This window comes from Ictalurus punctatus, chromosome 6 (assembly GCF_001660625.3).
Source record: "Ictalurus punctatus breed USDA103 chromosome 6, Coco_2.0, whole genome shotgun sequence".
Classification (NCBI taxonomy): Eukaryota; Metazoa; Chordata; class Actinopteri; order Siluriformes; family Ictaluridae; genus Ictalurus; species Ictalurus punctatus.
Genome location: NC_030421.2, coordinates 8262501 through 8284598, shown reverse-complemented (window position 1 = coordinate 8284598; position 22098 = coordinate 8262501). Strand labels below are relative to the sequence as shown.

The window sequence follows — 22098 nt, the reverse complement described above, 5'->3', positions numbered from 1 at the left end:
GGAAACAAAAGCTGAAATTCTAAACTCTCTTTTTGTATTCATCTTTTGATCTCAAACCCAAATGTCTTCAATTGACAGCAAAACTAACTAAATAAATAAATAAAAATAATTAATTGGCCTTGTCGTTCTAATTGTTTTGGAGGGGACTGTATTTGAGGAACAGTCCAGTACTCCAGACATGGTCTCGGGATTGCAGATTTATATTTTTTCGTCTTGTAAATGAGAATTTTCACGAGTTTAGATTGAAATTGTATGATAATTGTAAAAGATTTATTTATGTGTAATCCAAAACGGTACTCTCTTATTATAACTCGTGCAGAGTTCGAACATGTTCTATATCTTTTAGGCATTTACTACAAGACTCGTAGCGCCGATTTTTTTTGTCCTTTCCAAGAAATTTTCTTAACTGGAAGTGAATCTCCAGGTCAGCTCGAGTGACGATCCGATAGCGTGAGAGATCGGAGCACTGGTCATATTTGCGCATGAATGCTTTTCTGATCTGTACATTATTCGACAATGTGTGTGGAAGCGATTATCAGCTCACACTCCTGTTTTACTCAGCATGTGGAGTCAGTCCCTTCTGTCCATACGTTAATCGGCCAATGATATGACAGCGTCCTGACACGTCCCCCCCTTCCTCGCCGACTTCCTCGGGAAGGAGCGATGCTGCAGGGAAGCTCGCACCCATCTGGAAGCAATAAAGTTTTCTAGAAGAGCGCTTGATTTTATTTAATCTCTCCGTATCATACTGTGCCTCAAATGAAGGGTCGCGCTCATCACGTCAGCAGTAGTCAGCATCATGTGTGCAGTGGAAGATGACAGATAACACACACACACTCACACACACACACACACACACTCAAATTCACAAACATGCCAGCGAGGGTTAGTGTATGTTTGGTGCTAAGTTAAAAAAATAGACCATAGAAAAAGCCACAAGAGAAGCTAGTATATAGAATTATTGTTAGCTTGTAGTGTTTTAGCACTAATCTGGAATTATGTGCATTGTTATAATCATTGGTGACTTGGCTACCGCTAGTACAGGAAGTTGATGTTTTTTTTACATTTACGCCAATTCCATTTGGTAGCGATGTGACCTTTGACCTCATATTGACTGCTTTTTATACACAACAGCTTTAGAAGTGTAATGATGCACTCATGGTCACGATTCGAGTCGATTCGTGATACTGGCTTCACGATTCGATTCTGAGAATTTGAATGGCTGAAAAAGGATGACTGAAATGACTCCCATTTTATTTCTGTATCATAAACAATGCAAAACTGTGTGCATTTTTGTCTGTATAAAACGAAATAAATCCAAACAGGTTTAATATTGTAAACAAAATGTACATGTTCACTATGTCTTAAATTAATAAATACATTTATAAACCGTCTCAGACATTTGATTGAATAAACAAAGTCTCTGACTCAGGAAAAATGACTGATTTGAAAAATAATGAGTTCCGTAGCAGCGCCTGAGGCATCATTTAAACTGAAAATAGAGCTCCAAAGTCGGGTAAAATGACTGTCTTCACAGGCTCTTTCTTGGGCACCATAAAGCACAGCGGCGCAGGGTTGGTGTCGTTTAAAAACTATTGAAGAACTCTTTTTAACTATTATAATGTGGTGGTGTAACCATATAACGTATAATGCATGTCAGACATTGTGATCCGGAGTTATTGGTCAGCGCACTCACAATGACTACTGTTACATGGACAGCAGTAATCTAATTATTGACCTTATTCTGAATAAGACGATATTGTGATTAAGGTGTTTACATGAGTGGCTTTTAGAATATTCCTTTCATGTTCCCGTTTTACATGTTATAGAACATAAATGGATTAATGGCACACATCATTACATCCCGACGCCACGCCGTCCGACGTTCCCTCCAGAATTTCACGTATCGACGTACAGTTGGTCTTCGTTATGGGACCATTTACAGTTTTGGGTGTTTCATTTTTAATTTTACAAACGCTTCGAGTGCAGTTAATTATTTGTCATGCTATACGTGCAAATAGACGACTGATTGAAGCCGTGGGCTACGTCCCAAAACGCATACTTACCTACTGTATAGTAGCCGAGATACATGTAGTTCTCCTAGTATATAGCAGGTAAGTACGCGGTTTGGGACGCAGCCGTGCTCTCTTGTTTGCTATTAAACGGTTGAGCACTGCCGTGTGTGTACGTGTCCTGTCGCAGAATGTGGTGAAAACTCCCAGACGACGTTAATAGTGTGATTAAGGTGTTTACATGTCTGTAACGCACGCCAATAATGCGACTAAAACAGGAGAACTCCACACGTCTTAATTCGATTTTTGTTTACTTCGAGTATGACTTTAGCCGGATTAAGGTCATCAATAATCTCTGTTTACATGGTAGTTTCTTAATCAGAGTATCGTCTTAATCGGGTTAATATCGGATTATTGTTGTCCCTGTAAAAATACTGTATATGTTTTTACTCTATGGTTTGTGCAGTTTGGGACCTCTGGTGTTCAAACAGTGCAATTGCATCAGATGCGTAATTAATAGAAATGATTTTTGCAGTGTGATGATGCATCTTGTCAACTGTACAGTACCTAGCTAGCTTGATGGGGAGCTTGCATCTGAATTTACTTACAGATTGTCTAAGTATGTGATGGTTATCTAATTAAGATGCAGTTGGCGTTCCAGTTCATCCCAAAGGTCTTCAGGTGTCCACATATTTTTGGATATATAGTGTACATATTTTAATTAAGTTTAGTATCTTGTACTAATTATTACATTGGAACAAAGCAGAAAGGCTAGTGGTTATGTCACGATCAATTTTGGCCAATTTAGAAATGGTTTTGTTTCAATGCTTCCCAAGTGTTGACTTTTGCATGGAATTTCTCATTGACATTTTTATAGTTTATGAAATGAACCTTAAAATTCACCCCACTGTTCTTTAGTTTATGTATCATAAAGAACTGTGGACATTGAACTTATTTGTTTGTGAGTGTGTGTGTGTGTATGTGTGTGTGTGTGTGAACATGAATCAGTAATGGCATAGAAGGTAGAGCGAAGCACGTTATTGTGGCGATAAGCTCTCAGGAGATGGTGGATCCATGGTGACAGGCTTCGGCGAGGCAGCGGCGTGTTATACGACCTGGTGTGCTAGCAGACGTTACATATTGATTCGGCCCTTGCAGCCCTTACAGAGAGATGACCCACAGCATATGGTGCCTCTTCGGAGTGAACTTGTGTGCCCTGGAGCACACACACAGACACCAGCACCTAAGCCCCTTCAGTGCCCCCCCCCCCCCCCCCCCCCGACCCTTTTAGCTTCATTCGGATTATCAGAATAGATCTAAGCGCTAAAAACGGACACATGACCAAAAGGGCAAGGCTTCCAAAGCTAAATATACATTTTCCCACTCTTCTGTCATTCTGAGCAGATGTTACAGACGCCGATGTTGACCTTTTGCCGACGTGGACGCTGAGCAACAGGATTCTTATACCTCATTAACGCTCTTCAGCGCTGCTTTGCGCTAGCTTAACAGTCAAGCCATGATAGTAACTGGAAGGATGTGAGTTCAAATCCCAAGAGAGCTCATGGCTCTTCAGGAAACCTTTCACCCTCAGCTGCTTATCACAGTGCTAGGATTACAGCAGGGGCATAATCTTTTTTTTTATTATTATTGATATAGTCATTTAATTCACTTTATTAACGTTATTTCTGAAAATTCAATATTGGTAACAGTTCCATTGTAGCTACATTCATTTCTCTCTCTCTCTCTCTCTCTCTCTCTCCCTTTAGCTTTCTCTTTTTCTTTTTTTTCCTTTCTCTATCACACTCACTTATGGATATCTCAAATTTCAGTTGTAAAAATCTCTGTGTCTCTTTGGCTTTCAGCAGCCAATCAGAGTAAACCTGCTTTTCTCGCTTACTTCTTCCCTGCCCCTAACCCTAACCCTAGGCTATACACTCACAATGGGCCTAATTTATCAACCTGAATTACTCGTAAAAATTGTTTGTACAAGCGTTTACACAAGAAATTTGGTATTCAATGTAATTTTTAAAAAAAAATGTTCGTATCCTAATCGTGCTCTTGACTTTGTGTAAATTTAGGCATGAGAAGACTAACTAATGTAAACCTCGACTTTAATTTACTTCAAGTCATATTTGTTAGTCATATTCATTAGTAATCATATTACTTCAAATCAGACCACTGCAGTTTTATATCTGGAATATTCTGTTGAGTTTAAATTGCTTTTTCGATCAAAAATGCATCCTCATGCTAAGGATACTAAGAATAACATCGGCAACATTTTGTGCAAGCCAGTCCTTTTATATTATTGGCATTAATGAAAGAATATGAAAAATAAGGAAAGCGAGCCAACACAAACCTAGAAATTCACATTAAAATGAAAACGTGGAAATGAAATCAAAATGAAATCATTCAGTTATGACTAAAGTAATGGTGCCATATAAACAGAGGGCGGGCGCAGATCCGTAAACAAACGCTTCAGCTGACGGAAGATTTAGCATTCGCGTATTCCCCTGCTTCTTCTCTTATTATTATTATTATATTTTATAAAATATTTTATAGGCATAAAAGTGAGTCAAAGTAACTTCCATTCCTGAGTTCTGTGGACATCGCTCCACGCTAATGAGCTGAATCGGGAACAATGTGGATTTAAATTCATGCCAAACGTACTGAACGTAACTTTTCAAGAAACGGGGCTACTTTATAAGTCAGTAAACAAATATTTTGTTCCTGGCTGCTAATGAGACCAATTTTTTAAATTTTTTTTGTAATGCCCCTTGAAGACCCGTAATCCTTAACTGCTCCGCACTGTGCTTGTACTTCGCCTCTTGTTATAAATCAGTTGGAATAAAAACTCATACTGAAATGAGTAAAGGTAATCTGGCGACGTAGCATTGTGGTTAATCGCTGAGCTGCAGACCGTCTGCAAATTTATATTCAACTATTTGTTCCCCAGCTTTTTTCCTGTATTGCTGCTGTTGTAAACCGGCGCTTCATAACTCCGGCGATGTCGACCTTTGAGTTTCAGACGCCCAAAAGTGTTGCGTGCGGTACTTTGGTAAGATGCTGAGCGGCCGTATTTTCAGATCGGCTTTTTTGCTTTCCCGAACACCCAGTTTACTGATGAGTCCACTTTTATGTGTGCGCACACTTAGAGCCCATATATCAAAGCTGTGGTTAGATCAGCAGAGGTCCACGTCGGGGAATTCGTTTTGCCTGCGGTCAGCTCGCCGCCTCACCGGCTCGAAAGGTTGCATCATTCGGACCCTTTAAAAAAGCAATGACTAATATTGGAGCAACAAAGTGACTCATGTGATTACAAGACAATGGAGGTATATATATATAAAAAAAGTGACTGTAAGCTAGAATTAGCAATGACTGAGAGAGCGAGCGTGAGAGAAACAATCGAAAGAGATGAAAATTCAGAAAGCCAACCAGTCATGTCTGACATGACTAGCCCTTCGTTTCCCCTGACTCAATGTAATTCTTAAAATAAAATACAGCTTTCAGCACACAATAACAGTTTCCTCAGTTTTAGCTAATTAACTTGATTAGAGATTTTAATTCCACAATAAGATACAGATAAGATAGCTTGCTAGTACTTGTCAGATAGCTTCTGCTAAAGAATCAATATTATCGTTAGCTATGCTAACAGATGCCCTAGCAGATGGATAGCATAGTTGTTGTTAAAGTGTTTATTTTGTAAATAAAACCAGTATTAATGCTAAGCTGTAGGCTAGAGCTATGATGTAGTTTTTGATCAGCTCTACTCTAGAAATGCCTGTCACCAGATGTGTCCTCGTTTTCAGCTACAGACTCGTTTAAAGCTCCTTTTTTCCTCATTTAACCAAGGCCACTAATTAAGCCGCTCATTATAAAAGACTGTGTGTCTCTCGCTTTTTTTTTACGTGAAATCTCTCTATCAACCCGAAAACGTGAACATGTGCAGGAACCGCAACACAATTAGCATCAAGTGGCTAAGTCGCACCCTAATCCCGTTTACGCTCTGCGTCAGGCAGATGTGCCAAGATTGATTCAGACAGCGACCTGGCTTACTGTACCGGCCCCGTCTCGATCCCCCCTTACCCTCCCTCCATTACCCACCCTCTCTCAGAGCCCCCTCTCTCTCCCTGTTAAAGACCACGGGCCGGTCTGTGGTTCAGAAAAGCTCTATCGGGAGAGATTATCCCTCATTCGCACTAATGAAATTGACTCTGGGTGTTTTTTTTTTTTTTGTCCCCCGATGAAGGGACACTCCGGAATTAAATAAATGGAGGGATCGGTGGAGCAGGGGGACGGACGGAGAGGAGCAGATGGCGGCAGGGGTCCTGTGCAGTAATGTGAGAGGCTAGTTAATGTTCTGAAACATGGGCCATGGCCACGGTGCTGCTAATGAAGACGGGCTTTCACATGAGGAAATGGCGGGAAACTGAGAGGCAAATAGAGAGAAAAAGTGATGCAGAAAAATGATGAGTAGAGAGAGGCACAAAAGACAATCAAATAGAGTGTACGCACTATACACTCACAGGCCACTTTAATAGGAACTCCTGCACACCTGTCTATTCATGCAATTATCCAATCATGTGGCAGCAGCACAATGCAAATAATCATGCAGGTGGAAGGCAAGAGCTTCAGTTAATGTTCACATCAAACGTCAGACTTCAGATTTCAAAAACAAAAACATAGAATGAGCGGCAGTTCTGGGGTTCAGAATTGCCTCGTTTGATGAGCGAGGTCCAAAGAGAATAGCCAGGCTGGTTTGAGCTGACAGAAAGGCTACGATAACTTAAATAACCATTCTTTACAACCATGGTGAGCAGAAAAGCATCCCAGAATGCACATACCTTGATGGGCTACAACAGCTGTTGTTCCACTCCAGTCAGCCAAGAACAGGAATAAGATATTTAACACCATATTAAACACGTTTTTACAATTCTGGAATGCTCACTTAACATGTAACATGCCACATGACATATATGAGCTTTTTTACTGACTCTGAGAAAATGTCTGAACTTTCTTACTTGAATTAGCAGGAATGAAGTTGCCCACTGTGTCAGTTCATTTAACCCTGCTGAGTTTACAGTGTATTAAACCATGCCTTGAGCATTTATTGTGTTTTATCACTCTGCTTATACGGAGCATACGGCTTTCAGACAGAGATTTCATTTAAACTAAAACAGCACGCACAAACAACATTGAAAAACAACATTAAAACACAACACGCGGAGTGTGGCAAAGATAATAAGATTGTTAATGACAGAAGAATTGCACAAAGAACAAAGAGATGCACTTGAACACGCACAAAAAGATGTGTAAAAGGCGTATTTACCAGACAATTTTAGACAATGTCTAGATTGGCAGCCTTGTGGTCATGTACAAGACATCAGACTTACGGCTCAGTCTGCTCTGTAAAATTGTAAAATATCATTCTCATTCTTAAGTTTAATGAAGTAAGTTTACTGTATTGCAATAAGCAGTAGGCCTGTCACGATTAGTACTTTTGTTGGACAATATATCGTCCCAGAAATAACTGCGATAAACGATATTATTGTGATTTTAAGACCATTTTATGCCACTGATATAATGATGATATAATAGCATAATAATGCAAGTACACCCTTTCAAAGAGCATCGAACTTTTAATTCTTAAGAATATTCAGACATTGGTATTGGAATGTCAAAAAAATAGTTTATCTTCTGATGAAAATATCCTTTAAATTTAGTCAATATTTCATCGTCATATTTATTTATTTTAATCAATTTTACTCGGACTAAAATTGCATTTAATGTTAGTCAACAGCATTTTAGTTGACAAGAAATTGCAAAAAATAAACCAAATATTCACACATTTTATATATTAACTTAAAAATGTGAAACCTGCACTTGTTGTGAAAACCTGATCTCCTGAAATAATAACATTACAATGAGTACATTTCTATAATACAATATTGTGAATTCTTTATGCTTTAGTTATTGCTTGTCCATGTTTTAGTGCGTTGTTATGGAAAGTGCGTATTCACAACGTGACATCATTCTACAACCTCAATTACGAAACAGTTGGGACAGTATGAAAGTGCTAATAAAAATAAAGAGCTGTGATTTGTAAATGTAAATTTGACTTGTATTTAAACAACAACAACGAAAAAACGTATAAAGATAAGGTATTTGATGTTTTAGCTAATCAACTGCATAGTTTTTTGAAGGTTGGGCAATTTAGGACTAATTAATATTTTTTAACATAATTTTATGTGACAAGTTGAAATGAGAAGGTGATGTGAAACAGGTGAGGCAATCGTCTAATCATAGTATATAAGGAGTCTCCAAAAAAAAGGCCTAGTCCTTCAAGAGCAAGGATGGGTTGAGGCTCGCCAATCTGCCAACAGATGCGTCAGCGAATAATCCAACACTTTGAGAACAACATTCCCCAAAGACAAATCAGTAGGATTTTGGGCATTTCACCTTCTACAGTGCACAATATAATTGAAAGATTCAAGGAATCCGGTCAAATCTCGGTGTGTAAACGGCAAAGCAGAAAACCGCTTCTGAATGCGTGTGATCTCCGATCCCTCAGACATCACCGTCTTAAAATCCGTCATGAGTCTGTAATGGAGATCCTGACATGGGCTCAGGAATACTTTGGTGAACCAATTCCATTGGACACTATTCGTACCATTCGCACCATTCGCTGCATCCACAGATGCAAGTTAAGGCTTTACTTTGCAAAGCAGAAGCCATATATCAACACTGTCCAGAAGCTCCGCCCACTTCTCTGGGCTCATCTGAGATGGACAGTAGCACAGTGGAATCGTGTTTTGTGGTCCGATGAATCGACATTTCAAATAGACTTTGGTCAAAACAGCCGTCATGTTCTCCGGGCCAAAGAGGAAAAGGAACATCCAAGCTGTTATCAGCATCAGGTCCAAAAGCCAGCATCTGTCATGGTATGGTGGTGTGTTAGTGCTCATAGCATGGGTAACCTGCACATCTGTGAGGGCAGCATTAATGCAGAAATACATGTACACATTTAGGCGCAACATATGCTGCAATCCAGAGCAGGACAACGCCAAACCAAATTCTGCCCAGATTACAAGTGCATGGTTGTGTAAACAGTGCGGGTGCTAACATGGCCTGCTGCAGTCCTGACCGGTTTCCGATTGTGAATGAGTGGTGCATTATGAAGCACAAAATAAGGCAACGAAGGACTCGTACAGCTGTGCAGCTGAAGAAATGAATAATGGATGAATGGGGGAAAATTCCTCTTGCTAAACTTAACCAACTGTTGTCTTCACTCAGCGCCCAAACGCTTAAGTGTTATTATTAAAAGAAAAGGTTTATTTGGAGTGTGTTGCAGTCATCCAATCTGAAATGAGTGTATATTTTCAAAAGTAAATTAAAGTCACAAAGTAAAACATCAAATAATGTGTTAATATTGTGTTTTCAATTGAACTGAATATTCAAATGACTCTTTATTATTATTGTTATTAATTGTTATTGTTGTTATTATTTATAATGATGGTGCATAAGCGAGTTGTAATAACAGGTTCATGTTGTGTGTCAGTTTACCGCTGTTCATTCACTGTTCAGCTTCAGCTCACGCAGCTTAAGCCCCGACTTTATTGACTACGACTGGATTATTTGAGACATTACTTGAAAAACTATTCTTTCTAGATTTGTCTTCTTCAAAAAACATCGTTAGTGCATTGTTTATATCTCGCGTGTCGTTTTTTTCAACAGTTTGTTTGAATTAAAATCGGTGCTTGCTACACATCTTAAATTGAAAAATGTGCACTTTTATCTAAAATTCGACAATATTTTAATTCGAATTGTAATTTGACAGCCAACGTGAATGGCTAAAATGTTGGTGACCTTCATTCTTATGTAAACAAACACGCATGTAAACACAATGAACAATATCGAGGTCAGCAACAATGATAGATGTCATGTCCGTGTATCGTAGGATAAGTCAATAACGTGATTATCGTGACAGGACTATTAAGCAGAATGGTAAGCGTTCAGCTACTAATGACGAACAATGATGTTCATAGCTTAAACTCTCACAGTGTCCTAAACCACATCAGCAGTTCTATATTGACTCAGCTCTATTTTAGTCCAGACTAATTTTGAGGATCTACACCCCCAGCTCGACGACCGCTCATGTAGTGTGTACGGTTCAGCGATCGCAGAGGCTCTGATATTTTCAAACATGTTTCATTTTCTCAGCGATGAATCACAATGCAAGCCACTCTCGGACAAGTAGCAAAAACAGTGCTGAGAAACAGCCAGTGAAAGTCCAAGGGCAAATCAAGTTCATATTCCGTCATGCACAGCAGATCTCCAATTTATCATCCGTCTATTAGTTTAGGAGAGCGAGGACAAAACATAAGCACAGTAGTATTATTTGTCATGTCATACCCAAACAGTTGTTTGGAACAAAATAAAAAACAAACCCAACATGCTTTCTGAAAGTGCAGACGTATAAATATAGCTACGTTTCTTTGCACTATACCTCCAGTTCTCTTTGCAGACCAGACATTATTCATCGTCCACGTCTTCCAAGTCGCAACAGTTCTCGTGTTTATTTTGGTGCGAAAGTGCGATTTGGGGATGAGACGCACTTCGGTGTGGATCTTTCCTGAAAAATCATGGTGTGTGTGTGTGTGTGAGCCTCGACTGCGATCATTTGTTTACTGTGCACACACCTACAACCCCAAACAACTGTTCACATGCAGTTAAAGTTGTGTAGTCTGAGATTTTAAAAGTTGTGTAGTGTCCACTAAGCTTAAAAGATTTTGGGCGAGATAAACTTTTCTTAATGTTTAGCTACAGGGGTGCTTGAAAGTTTGTGAAGCCTTTTGTGAATTTTCGATAGATCTGCATAAATATGCCGTCAGATTTTAACACAAGTCCTAAAAGTAGAACCTAGTTAAACAAATGAGGCAAAGATAATATACTTGGTCATTTATTTATTGACAAAAATTATTCAATATTAAATATCTGTGAGCGGCAAAAGTATGTGAACCTTTGCTTTCAGTATCTGGTTTGGTAAACGTTTCCGGTAACTGTCGATCAGTCCTGCAGGGATTTTAGCCCGTTCTTCAGTACAGAACAGCCTCAACTCTCAGATGTTGGTGGGTTTCCTCACATGAGCTGCTTGCTTCCGGGGCTGGATTTATGCAGAAATATAGAACATTCTAAAGGATTCACAAACTTTCAAGCACCACTGTATGTAACTCTAGCGCAAAACTGAAAAAAGAGAGTAAATATCTACCAACAAACATATCTTTGCTTATTAATATTTTTGTATTAAGGAGGAAAATTGTTAAAAATTTTTTTGACCCAATAATGAATGCCCATTTGTGCGTTCTGTACACCGTACGTAACAGCGTATACACGTGTATGTGTGTTTGTAGGCGAGTCCTCACAGAAGAAGCCTGTAGAGGACTTCGTGGAGCTAAAGGACGTGTTTGCGGTGAAGGTGAAGCGTCGACGTTCGGCCGGTCAGCAGAGCGGCGGCACGCTGCTAGGCATCACGTTGTTCTTCTGCAAACGCAAAGGAGCTAAACTCAAAGATGACACCATCCACCTGGACAACCTGAGCGTGGATCACTGCGAAATCTGGTTCAGACATCTCAAAGACATCCTCAACGGTATGGCCACGCCTTCCTGTTTCTCTCTCTGTCTCTTTGTGGATAAAATTACACTGTTGATAGAAGACAAACAGTCTTCAGTAAAGAGCAATGACACCCACCGCTAACTCGGCGTAGCCACAGATGTCATGCCAGATAATAAGTTTGAGGTACAAGATGTTCATTTATTTTTGTGACTTCCCACTTGGACGTTGATTTACACTGATAAATGCAACAACCTTACAACAACAACCAAATCAGCTTCATTGTTCAATCACCAATTTTTTATTTTTTAAAATTTTTTTTATATGAAAGCAACATCACTCAGGTGATTAAAAGCCTCACCTCCCTCACAATGGAAAAGCAAACTCAAACTATCAGCACTTTTTAAAAAAAATCTTTTTGTTATTATTATTATTAAGCTTCTTACCCTGACGTAGAGACGCTTTATCTGGGAGCCGCTGAGGTGCACTTTTTATTGCATCATGCAAACATTAACACAGCAAACACTGGGCACGCTTTCAGCTTTATTACGTTTGCTGACACAGATTGAACGCGGACAAGGAACGGCTTACTCGACCCATTAATGAATTTCAGGCAGTGTATCACAAGTAAATGATTTCTTAGGTACGAGTCGTGCAACTCAAAACGACGCCTCATAAATGTCAACATGTCTGCTGCCGGGTGTACGGCCTGCTCTTCAGGCATGTGAATGGTAACCGGTTATATGATATATGCGTTAGAATAACTGCTAAAACGAAACAAAAGGCATCACTAAATGTTCTTATGTGGAATACGGAGAAGGCTAGCACTAGATTTGGAACGTTGTATATCAATCAACCGGAGCTGTATGAAGGTGTTGTACCATTAAGAGGTTAAAATGTTTGACACTTCTAAAGGAAAGAGGTAGCCAGTGGAGTTTGCATGTTCTCCCTGTGCTGCGGGGGTTTCCTCCGGGTACTCTGGTTTCCTCCCTCAGTCCAAAGACATGCATGGTAGGCTGATTGGCGTGTCTAAAGTGTCCATAGTGTATGAATGGGTGTGTGAGTGTGTATGTGATTCTGCCCTGTGATGGATTGGTACCCTGTCCAGGGCGTACCCCACCTTGTGCCCGATGCTCCCTGGGATAGGTCCAGGTTTCCCCATGACCCTGAAAAGGATAAGCGGTATAGAAGATGGATGGATGGATGGTCTGTCATGTCCAATATCTGACATTTACATTTATGATTGCTTGTTAATAAGTGTTAATGTTGGCCATGTTCACACAATATGTCTGAATAATTGGTGACTTTACACTCATTTCATGCACTTCTTCAGACTTTCTTCCATTTTTATGATAAGGAGGTCAGGCTAATCTTGGATAAACAATAAATGTCTAGACTTATGTAAGCTTCACTTTCACCAGTTACAAGGATGATGTGTCTTGGCTTGATGCGTTTAGGCTTGAATTGTGATTCGACATCCGAGTAAAGAAAGGCAAGAATATTTACATCTCATATTGGTACATTTCATATTGAACAATCCTGATTTTCTCCATTGTGCCTCTGAGTTTAATTCTGCTTCAGTGGCATAGCAGCTGGGAGGCTCGGAGAGCGGGATGTCAATCAAGTGCGCTCATTAGGATATCAAGCCACTCCCACCTAGCCAGTTCTTAGATTGGTCATACAGGTGTTTGAGTAGTGTTTATTATATTACTGATCTAGCTTTTATATTCAAACTTTGGTGAATATGTAATACAGTACTACAAATATCATAACATATTATAGAAACATTAGTTAACACTTTAAATGGTTATATTGACCTAGCTAAAGTAACACAGGGCAAACCAGGTAGCTGGTTGACTACATATATTTGTAAATCTGATTTAGGTATGTAGTACAGATAGAGATAGATAGAGAGTACTTTACGGATCCCCAAGGGGAAATTTGTTAATTTTGGAAATTTTGTTTGTGTTCAAATAATTAAAACAAAGCTAAGAAGATAACGAGCAAGTAAACAAAGTCTTAAATGTGAAGTACAGGAAAATGTGGTGTTATTTCACTACATATAGTATAGTCATCACAGAAATGTAATACAACTAGTACAATACAAAAATTCGTGAAACAACGTAGGAAGCGTAATTAACAAATAAAAGTACAAGACACTTGCTAGCAAAAAAGTGATTTAAAAAAAAACAACAACAGAGCGTACTGTATGTGAATAGTAATTAAGAAAATTCCGGCTAATTTTATTTATGACCTGAAAAACAGTATACTTTGCTTTGTAGATAATTATTGAATGCTAGCTATGTACTGTATATTTGTCAGTTTATATTCATACTGAGACTCTAGAGAGTGTCCGTGAGTACCAAACGTCTCTAATGAACGCAAGTACAAGAAAACATGAGGTTATTTGTATCGCCATAACTGCCTATTAAATAAAGATCTGAACCGCTTCGAGACTGTCCTGTATGTTTCTGTAAACAGATCTCATCATTGTATCGTCGTATGCTGGGGGAGATGGAGGGAGGTATAGAGAGACAGTGTTTGGCGTCAAGGGGCTGTTGGAAGACAGAGGAGGAACAGGTTGCTCCCCCGGCCTCCCTGCAGTTTGTAATTATCCGTTCTCCTCTCACCAGCGCTGGCTGCCAAAACAGGCCAGTATAGGACAGGTGTCCTTCCAAAACACCTTGGCCATCATTTTCAATACCACATCCTTCTCATCCTCCGCTGTTTGACAACCAGAATCAGATTAATATATTTTTTTTTTGCCCAAATAAGATATCACTACAAGGAGTTTTCCCACATTGATGCAGATATTGCCATAAAGCAAAGCATGTCTCCTTCTTAAAATAAATAAATAAATAAATAAAATGTAAGCAATTTGCCTGATCAGCCACACTGTAAAATGGAATACGACTAAATGAAATGAGTAATCACTACTGTATTTAGTGTGTTTAAATGTTATATTACTTATCTGAACTATAGTAGATTATAACTATAGATCTCAGTAACTGAACATTATATGAAGGCCTCAATCTGATGTTAAAAAAAGCACAATTCATGTGACTCAGGTTTTAATTACTCAAATAATATTAGTTCAAACTTAGACCAAACCTTCCTGTTTCAAATGTATGCCTCGTACAAAATAAATCCTTATTTGTGTGTACTTTTTATTCCATAATGAACTTGATTTAGTTCTTTAAACTTAACTTAATGGATTTAAGAAAGTGTAACAAAGAGTAAGTTAGAGTAAGTAACCTCCAGTCTTTATAAGTTAGCGATACTCAAAGCAATCATGTTTTAAACTAAAACTGCATAGGGCAGTCAGTTTCCTTAACCGATGAGTAAACTTGACTCGTCAGCTTGTAAAGTGTAAGACGTGTTTTCACCCGAGCCGTGAATTCTATTTATTTATTTATTTATTTATTTATTTATTTATTTAGTAAATATCTGCCTCAAACTACACTTGTGAGATTTGGTTTGCAATACAGTGTGTTGTCCTGTAATCTGTAAACATAAAGCATTGTGTAGCTGTAATGTTATGTGAAATTATGGGTATTGTGTCAAAATCTTACTGATTAAACATAGAATTATAAAATTAAGTAAAAAAAAAAAATTATCACAGATTTCTTCCTTGTATGAATCGCATTAAAGGTGCCATTTGTAACAAGTGTTTCTAGACATAATCATCATCATCATCATCATCATCATATACAGTATAAAAATGATTTACAATAATAAAAAATGTAAACCTGTCCACACTTAAATGTATTTCAAAGTAGGAAGTAAATCATTTTAGCTGAAATTTTACAGCTGAATTTTTTTCCCCGCTCATTTCCACCAACACGTGCTCCCTCCATGACATGTGAAGCTATCTTACATCACCTTTTCAAACTGTTGCTCATGCTAATGTCACAAGGCAGAGTAACACACTCGGAACAAAAAGCGCTATCCACCCTCTTCCACATACATGAGCTCACAGATACTCATGATTGGCTGGTGTCGTTGTGACTGACATGTGAGAGAGATTATGCCCCTCCCACCCAGAGCGCTTGGTCAGTTTTGTTCTCTTGGACTCTTAGATTAGGGTTGAGGTGAAATTTACCTTTTCTTACAGCTTCATTTGTATGAAATGAATCAGTATACAACCGTGTCACATTTTTGTTTGGTTTGAATTTGTAGATTTCTGATTGAGGCATTTCATCCACCATAAAGTTAGCATTGATTTATAAAGACACTAACGGGCAGTTCTTCTCACTGGTATGGTCAAAAAGTTTGGCAACCCCATTAACGTCTTGCAGGACAGGATGGAAAGCTTGCATCAGCGTAAATATTAGGCATTAACCTCCCTTGTAGACATTATGTATTATCCACCTCTATCAGCTTGTACATGCAGTGAGTGGTGAGTGCTGCAATCTTTGTGTGTAATCTCGGTTAATCCCGCTACACAGAGAATGCCAGCCTAATCTAATGTAGAGGTTGGACTGAAATATCCAGAAACGATTCTTTGTTTTTCTGCCCCGTACAACACAAATTCAACTTGGAATGCCTATAAAACCCCGAAAACAATTAAAATGAACATGAATGAAGCTCTACTTCAGTGGCTCTTGTTCTTCTTTTCTGGATGCAGTGTCTAATCATAAAGCCGCATTAAGCCAGTGCTAGTTAATCCCTGCAATTCTGGTCACAAGAACAAGCACACCGTGAGTGATGTAATCACGGATTGCGGCAGTGTTGCTCATTGGGAATTAAAATAGATTGCCCCCCGATCTCACACATCACACATTCTGTCCCGGGACGTCGTCTGACACTCCCACATGAGCTGCTGCTTATGAACAGACAGGGACTTTACCCAGCGTGGGTTCCTGGCCCTCTAACGTTGGGTTTGGCAATGATCTGCACTCTGTTCCGATGCCGTGTGAATAGGAAAACGTGTCCTACATCGCACCACGTGAATTAATTAACATAATGAAAGGACCATGCCTTGAGGGGGAGTGGGTTCATTTATTGTAGCAAAAGCAGATCCGAAATTAAGCTAGTGCCAGGATGATTTTTTTTTTTTACCTGCGAAATGTTTTGCAATGACTATTTGCTACCAGGCTAGAAGTATGAAATCCTCCTTTAAGAAAGAAATCAATATACACATAACATTGTTATTGTTATGTTACATAATTGGTCATTTAGCACTTTAACCAGTGCTGTCGTAGTACTGTGATGAGGCCTAAATCCTGACTGACCTATAGTTGGACAGCTGACAGTGGTCGAGGTCAGGTTTTTTAATCAGGGGTTTCCTAACCCCTACTAGTTTAAAGGATTTAGCTACAGTCATGTGAAAAAATAAGTACACCCCATGGAAATTGTTGGCTTTTTTTTTTATTTTATTTTTTTTTACATATTTGGACAAGAAAACATTTGATCCTCTTTGAAACAGTGCCTATTGATAAAGGTGATACACTCTATCAAAAGACTTCAAATAAATATTTTGTAGTAATTTTCACAATTTAAATGGACAAAAAAACAGGTCAGTCACATGGAAAAAGTAAGTACACCCCTACATTTATCACACATTCAAATCCATAGAATTAGAATCAGGTGTTGAAGATCGGGTGCCGGTGATTAGAACCTGCTTAGGGAGTGCAGGTGGAATCGGTCTTATTTATACCCCTCTCATATCTAGTGTCTGGTGTTCCCTTTGCTATTGAGGTGTGCGGTGACATCATGCCAACATCTAAAGAGTTCTGTAAGGCCTTCAGAAAAAAAGGTTGTGGATGCCTATGAGTCTGGCATGGGATTTAACTCCAAATTATTTGAAATACATCATTCCACTGTAAGGAAAATAATCTACAAATGGCGCAGATTTTCAATGATTGCCAATTTGTCCAGGACTGGCCGTCCCAGCAAATTCAGCCGAAGAGCAGAACGTCGCAAAAAAGAAGTCTCCCAAGAACTCCAAAATTTCATCACAGGATCTGCTATTAAGTCTTGCAACTGTTGGTGTCAAAGTGCATGCCTCTATAATCAGAAAGAGATTGCACAAATTTGACCTGCATGGGAGGCGTGCCAGGAAAAAGCCTTTGCAAGACTACAGTTTGCCAATGACCAGGCAAAGACCAGGCCTTTTGGAATAATGTGCTCTGGACAGACAAATCAAAGATAGAGTTGTTTGACCACAGTAACAGCAGATATGTTTGGTGCAGACCAAAGACAGCTTTTCAGGAGAAGCACCTCATACCAACTGTGAATCACGGTGGTGGAAATGTTATGGTTTGGGGTTGCTTCACTGCCTCAGGGACTGGACAGATTGCATTAATTGACTCAACAATGTATTCTGCATCATATCAAAGAGTGCTTAAAGATAATGTGAGACCATCTGTCCAAATGTTGACCCAAAAGTGGATGATGATGATCCTAAGCACACTATCAAATCCACCAAGGAATGGCTCAAAAAGAAGAAATGGAGGGTGTTGCGACGGACCGACAGCCGGCGCGCATAATAAGAAAGTCACTCCTTCCTCGGACAGCCTCATGCCAAACACACCATCAGCCGGAAGGACCGTCACGGTGGGGTGGGACCGTCGACGCTACACCGGCCGGCGTTTGGGGAGTCCGTCGGGAAAATTCCACCACTCAGGCGACGGCGTAAGAGGATAAAAGGACGCTCTTCCACCCGTGCGAGGAGAACGGCTAAGAGACAGACTACGTTCGAGTGTGGACGAGACCGCCGGATGGTGAGGTCGCGTTCGACGGTGGATGACGGCACGGGAAACCCACACACACCTCTTGGGAACCCCGACACGCCCTCGAGAACGTCACAACGCCAGCCACACCCCCACAAAACCCCTCACACTCACTCGCCTCCTCACTAAAAACAGCTCCCACACAGACAAATAAAACCCCTGTATTGACTAAAACCTGTCTCTTGTGGGTCTGTGCTCCGCCCTTCCCCGGGCTAATTCCCTTACAAGGGTTATGGAATGGCCTAGTCAAATGTTGTGGGGGGATTTGAAAAGGGCAGTACATGCAAGAAAACCCTCAAACATTTTGCAACTGAAAGAATATTGCATGGAAGAGTGGTAAAACATTATGCAAAACACCTACACAAAGTTATTTCTGCTAAAGGGGGCAATACTAGCTTCTGAGGACAAGGGTGTACTTACTTTTTCCACAGACGAATCTCACATCTATTGATATCTCTGTTGAATAAACGATTGAAAAGGCTTATTTTAGTATATCAACTTTATCAATAGGCACTATTTCATTCAAAGATGAACAAACATTTTCTTGTCCAAATATGTCAAAAAAAGCCAATAATTTCCATGGGTTGTAGTTATTTTTTCACATGAAACCTAGCCAGTGCAAATTTAAGAACTGATTATTCTTGATAGAGCTTAATAAATAGTTTCATGGCGTATCTGTTTGAAGAAAGGCATACGTAAGGGATCGAGTACACAAGTTCATGATTTTGATGAGGAAATTAGTGAAATGATTTTGGTCTCTTAAAGTGGAGTAAAGCGTTCTAATCACTGATCTGATTTGGTTATATTATCATTTACACGGGCGGCTATCAATTTTGTCTGGTTTTAATTGAATATTCTGAATTTTCCACCTAATAATTTCAATTTTGTCATTGGGGAGAAGAATCATCACGTCATTACTACTACACACCGATTCTGTTTATGCTTCTGTGGTGGTCTTTGTCCTTTAGTTTGATGCCGTTTACGTTCTACTTGGTTTTTTCTCTCTAATTATTACTTTTTTTCTTTTAAGTAGGGCTACATTACCTAGAGCTTTGAAATGTATATATACAAATTCAAAGTTTGCGTAAAGCAGGTGGTTAGAAACTTCTCACTCACTCTCTTTTTCATTCTCTCTGTAATGTGGGGGCTCTGCTCTTTATCCACAATCCCCAGTTGCCTCTCTGTGCTCTCTTGCCCAGGTGTTGATGAACAGCAGCATGCTGGCATCTCGCACTACATTAGGTTCCCACATTAGCCAACCTGTGCTAATGCATTTCTTGTGCCACATGTCGCCACGCATGACCGCCTGCTGAAAATGATTCCTTGATAGCAGCACTTAATAAAGGATGTTGTTCTCTGCCTGCCTCACCCACCCACCCACACACACACACACACACACACACACACACACACACAGTATTTTCAACAGCAGGATTATCTCTGTTGTTTTATGGCTGCGTCCGAATCGTTGGCGCCGCCTCCCTGCGGATTACAGACACCCGTTACTTGCTCACCTGTTCCAGCAGTCGCATGGTTCCCGGCTCGGTGTTTCCCAGGGATCCCTTAATAATGTTGCACAATGGAGGGTGTGTCCCAGTTGACACCAAACACAAAAGGTGCGCGCCCCCCCCCCAAAAAAAACCCTCTACCCCTCCCTTCAACCTTCTCAGCCCGCTTTCATTTTGTTCTCATTCAAGGTGGGAATCACCTCAGCCTGACAAGCCGTGCGATGCAGCCTGACTCCAGCATGAGGGCTCGGAACGGGCCCGCAAAACACGAACGAGAGTGAGAGAAATAGAGAGAAGCCCTAGGACAATAGAAGCACCTGTAGTAAGGGGCATGCACGAGGCTGTGTCCGATAGCCTTCGATTGAGTGTCCCTAAACCCCCTTTTGAAAGATTAGCAGACGCAAGGTCAATCCGGAGGCCCTGCTAGACCGGGGAACGCCCCCTCTGGACACATAATGTGCTCATGGTGCTCGTGTCAGAGCGAGTGGTCACACTTCTGCGTCAAGCCGATCTTTATTGTCTCAGAGGGAGCGCAGTATAGTGGAGGTGTAGCACAAGAACTCGAGCCGCCGGACCGACGGCCCATTGTGTCCGTGTGTACGAATGGCCCCGTTGCGTACGCGCCGCATATAATTGCTTTGAGTTGTTTAACAAGATAATAGAGGGGCCGTTTCGTGTCTTGAAGAGGGAAAGAAAAACTCCTTTGGAACGCGGATGAAAAAAACATGCAGAGCGTTTGACGACGGCCGAACGGATTACGTTACACATTAACAGCTTTTCCATTAAGTCACCAGCCGTCTCCATGGAGACCCTTTCTCTCGAGGCTCTGTGGAAACTGATGGGTTGCTGTACGTGTGTGTGTCTGTGCGAGTGTGTGTTGACCCGAGTGCGAGCCGTTCAGGGGGGGAAGAAATCTTCTCAGACTTCACAGTCTTTTAGTGTGTTTACAGGCCAGATGGACGTAACAAGCGCGCTCGCACTCTGCTTTGCGTCTGACTCTAATTAAGGCCGCTAATTAGATGACTTTGTAGGTGTCGGATCAGGCTGAAGCGCGTGATCTGACACAAACGCTGGAAGAACGGTTAAAGGATAAAAGGCAGGTCTTAATGAATCCTCCAGAATACTCCTAATCTCTGGCTATCTGCAGCATATGTATAATTAAGAGAGACACATTTCTCTGTTCCGGTACTGGGGGGAAAAAATATTGAGTCAGATCTGGCTGTCGTAACTATACTTTAATTCCAAGCTACTCTGTAATGGATGTACTCAATACCGGATCTGTCTCAATACCTTACTGGGAGATGAAAATAAATCAATCAAAGATTAAAAACAGTACAGACATATCACACAACATGCTATTTTGGGAGCTAAGCTAATAGAGATTCAAAATACAATATGGACATTATGTATAAGCGCCCTGAATCAAATCACTAGGAAATGGACGGATATTAACGTGCCACTGATTAAAGAATGGGATTCTACATCAAGAGAATGAATAGAAATAGAACAAATAATGATAAAATAATTGGTCTAAAAGCAGAATTCCAAAAACTAAGGAATAAATCAGCCTGCATGTACTCCTTTTACTCCTTTACTCTTCTTTCTTTCTTGCTTCATTTCTTTGATGATCTTTATATCCACATATAGTTATCATAAAAAAAATCTTTAAAGTATTACAATAATGACATTGTAAATATACAAGTTGCAATAATGTTTATATACAGTGGTTTCTGTGGTTTCTGACGTATTTGTCAGCTGTTTGTACGAAAGCCGTTAAAGCTAACCAAACACACTACTTATATAGGCGTTTTATAGGAAGATTTTCTTCAAAAAATGTATTTTTTTTTTTTTTTTTAATGTTTCAGAGAGCAGGCACTGGAGTTTATCCTACATTACTTTAATATTAAAATCAGAATTATGAGTGGGAGTCTCATGAAAACCTTAACCTTAAGTGCAACGTACGTTAGAGAAACAGTAAGTTTGTAGTCATGAAAGTACTTTAAACCTGATGCACATTTTTGCCGTTTAATTGCAACACCCAATGCAAAATAAACAAATAAATAGAATTTTGTTTCTTTAGGTTAGATTTAGAGATTTCCATTATAATGTTTCAACTGCTGTTCAATAAGATGTTAACCCCCCCCCCCCCCCCCCCCCCCCCCCCCCACACACACACACACCCTCCACCCCCATCCCCAAACACAAAGCCCACCTATCCACCCTCCTCTAATGCTGTT

The 22098-nt window shown here is 40.0% G+C and overlaps 1 protein-coding gene across 1 annotated transcript in view; it reads left to right on the top strand.

Moving 5' to 3' along the window:
* The window catches only part of cerkl (ceramide kinase-like), a 101304-nt gene that overhangs the window by 13286 nt on the left and 65920 nt on the right, over window positions 1-22098 (top strand). Inside the window, exon 2 of the mRNA XM_053680804.1 lies at window positions 11420-11656. Coding sequence (XP_053536779.1) covers window positions 11420-11656 — 237 coding nt within the window. The remainder of the gene's footprint in view (window positions 1-11419; window positions 11657-22098) is intronic.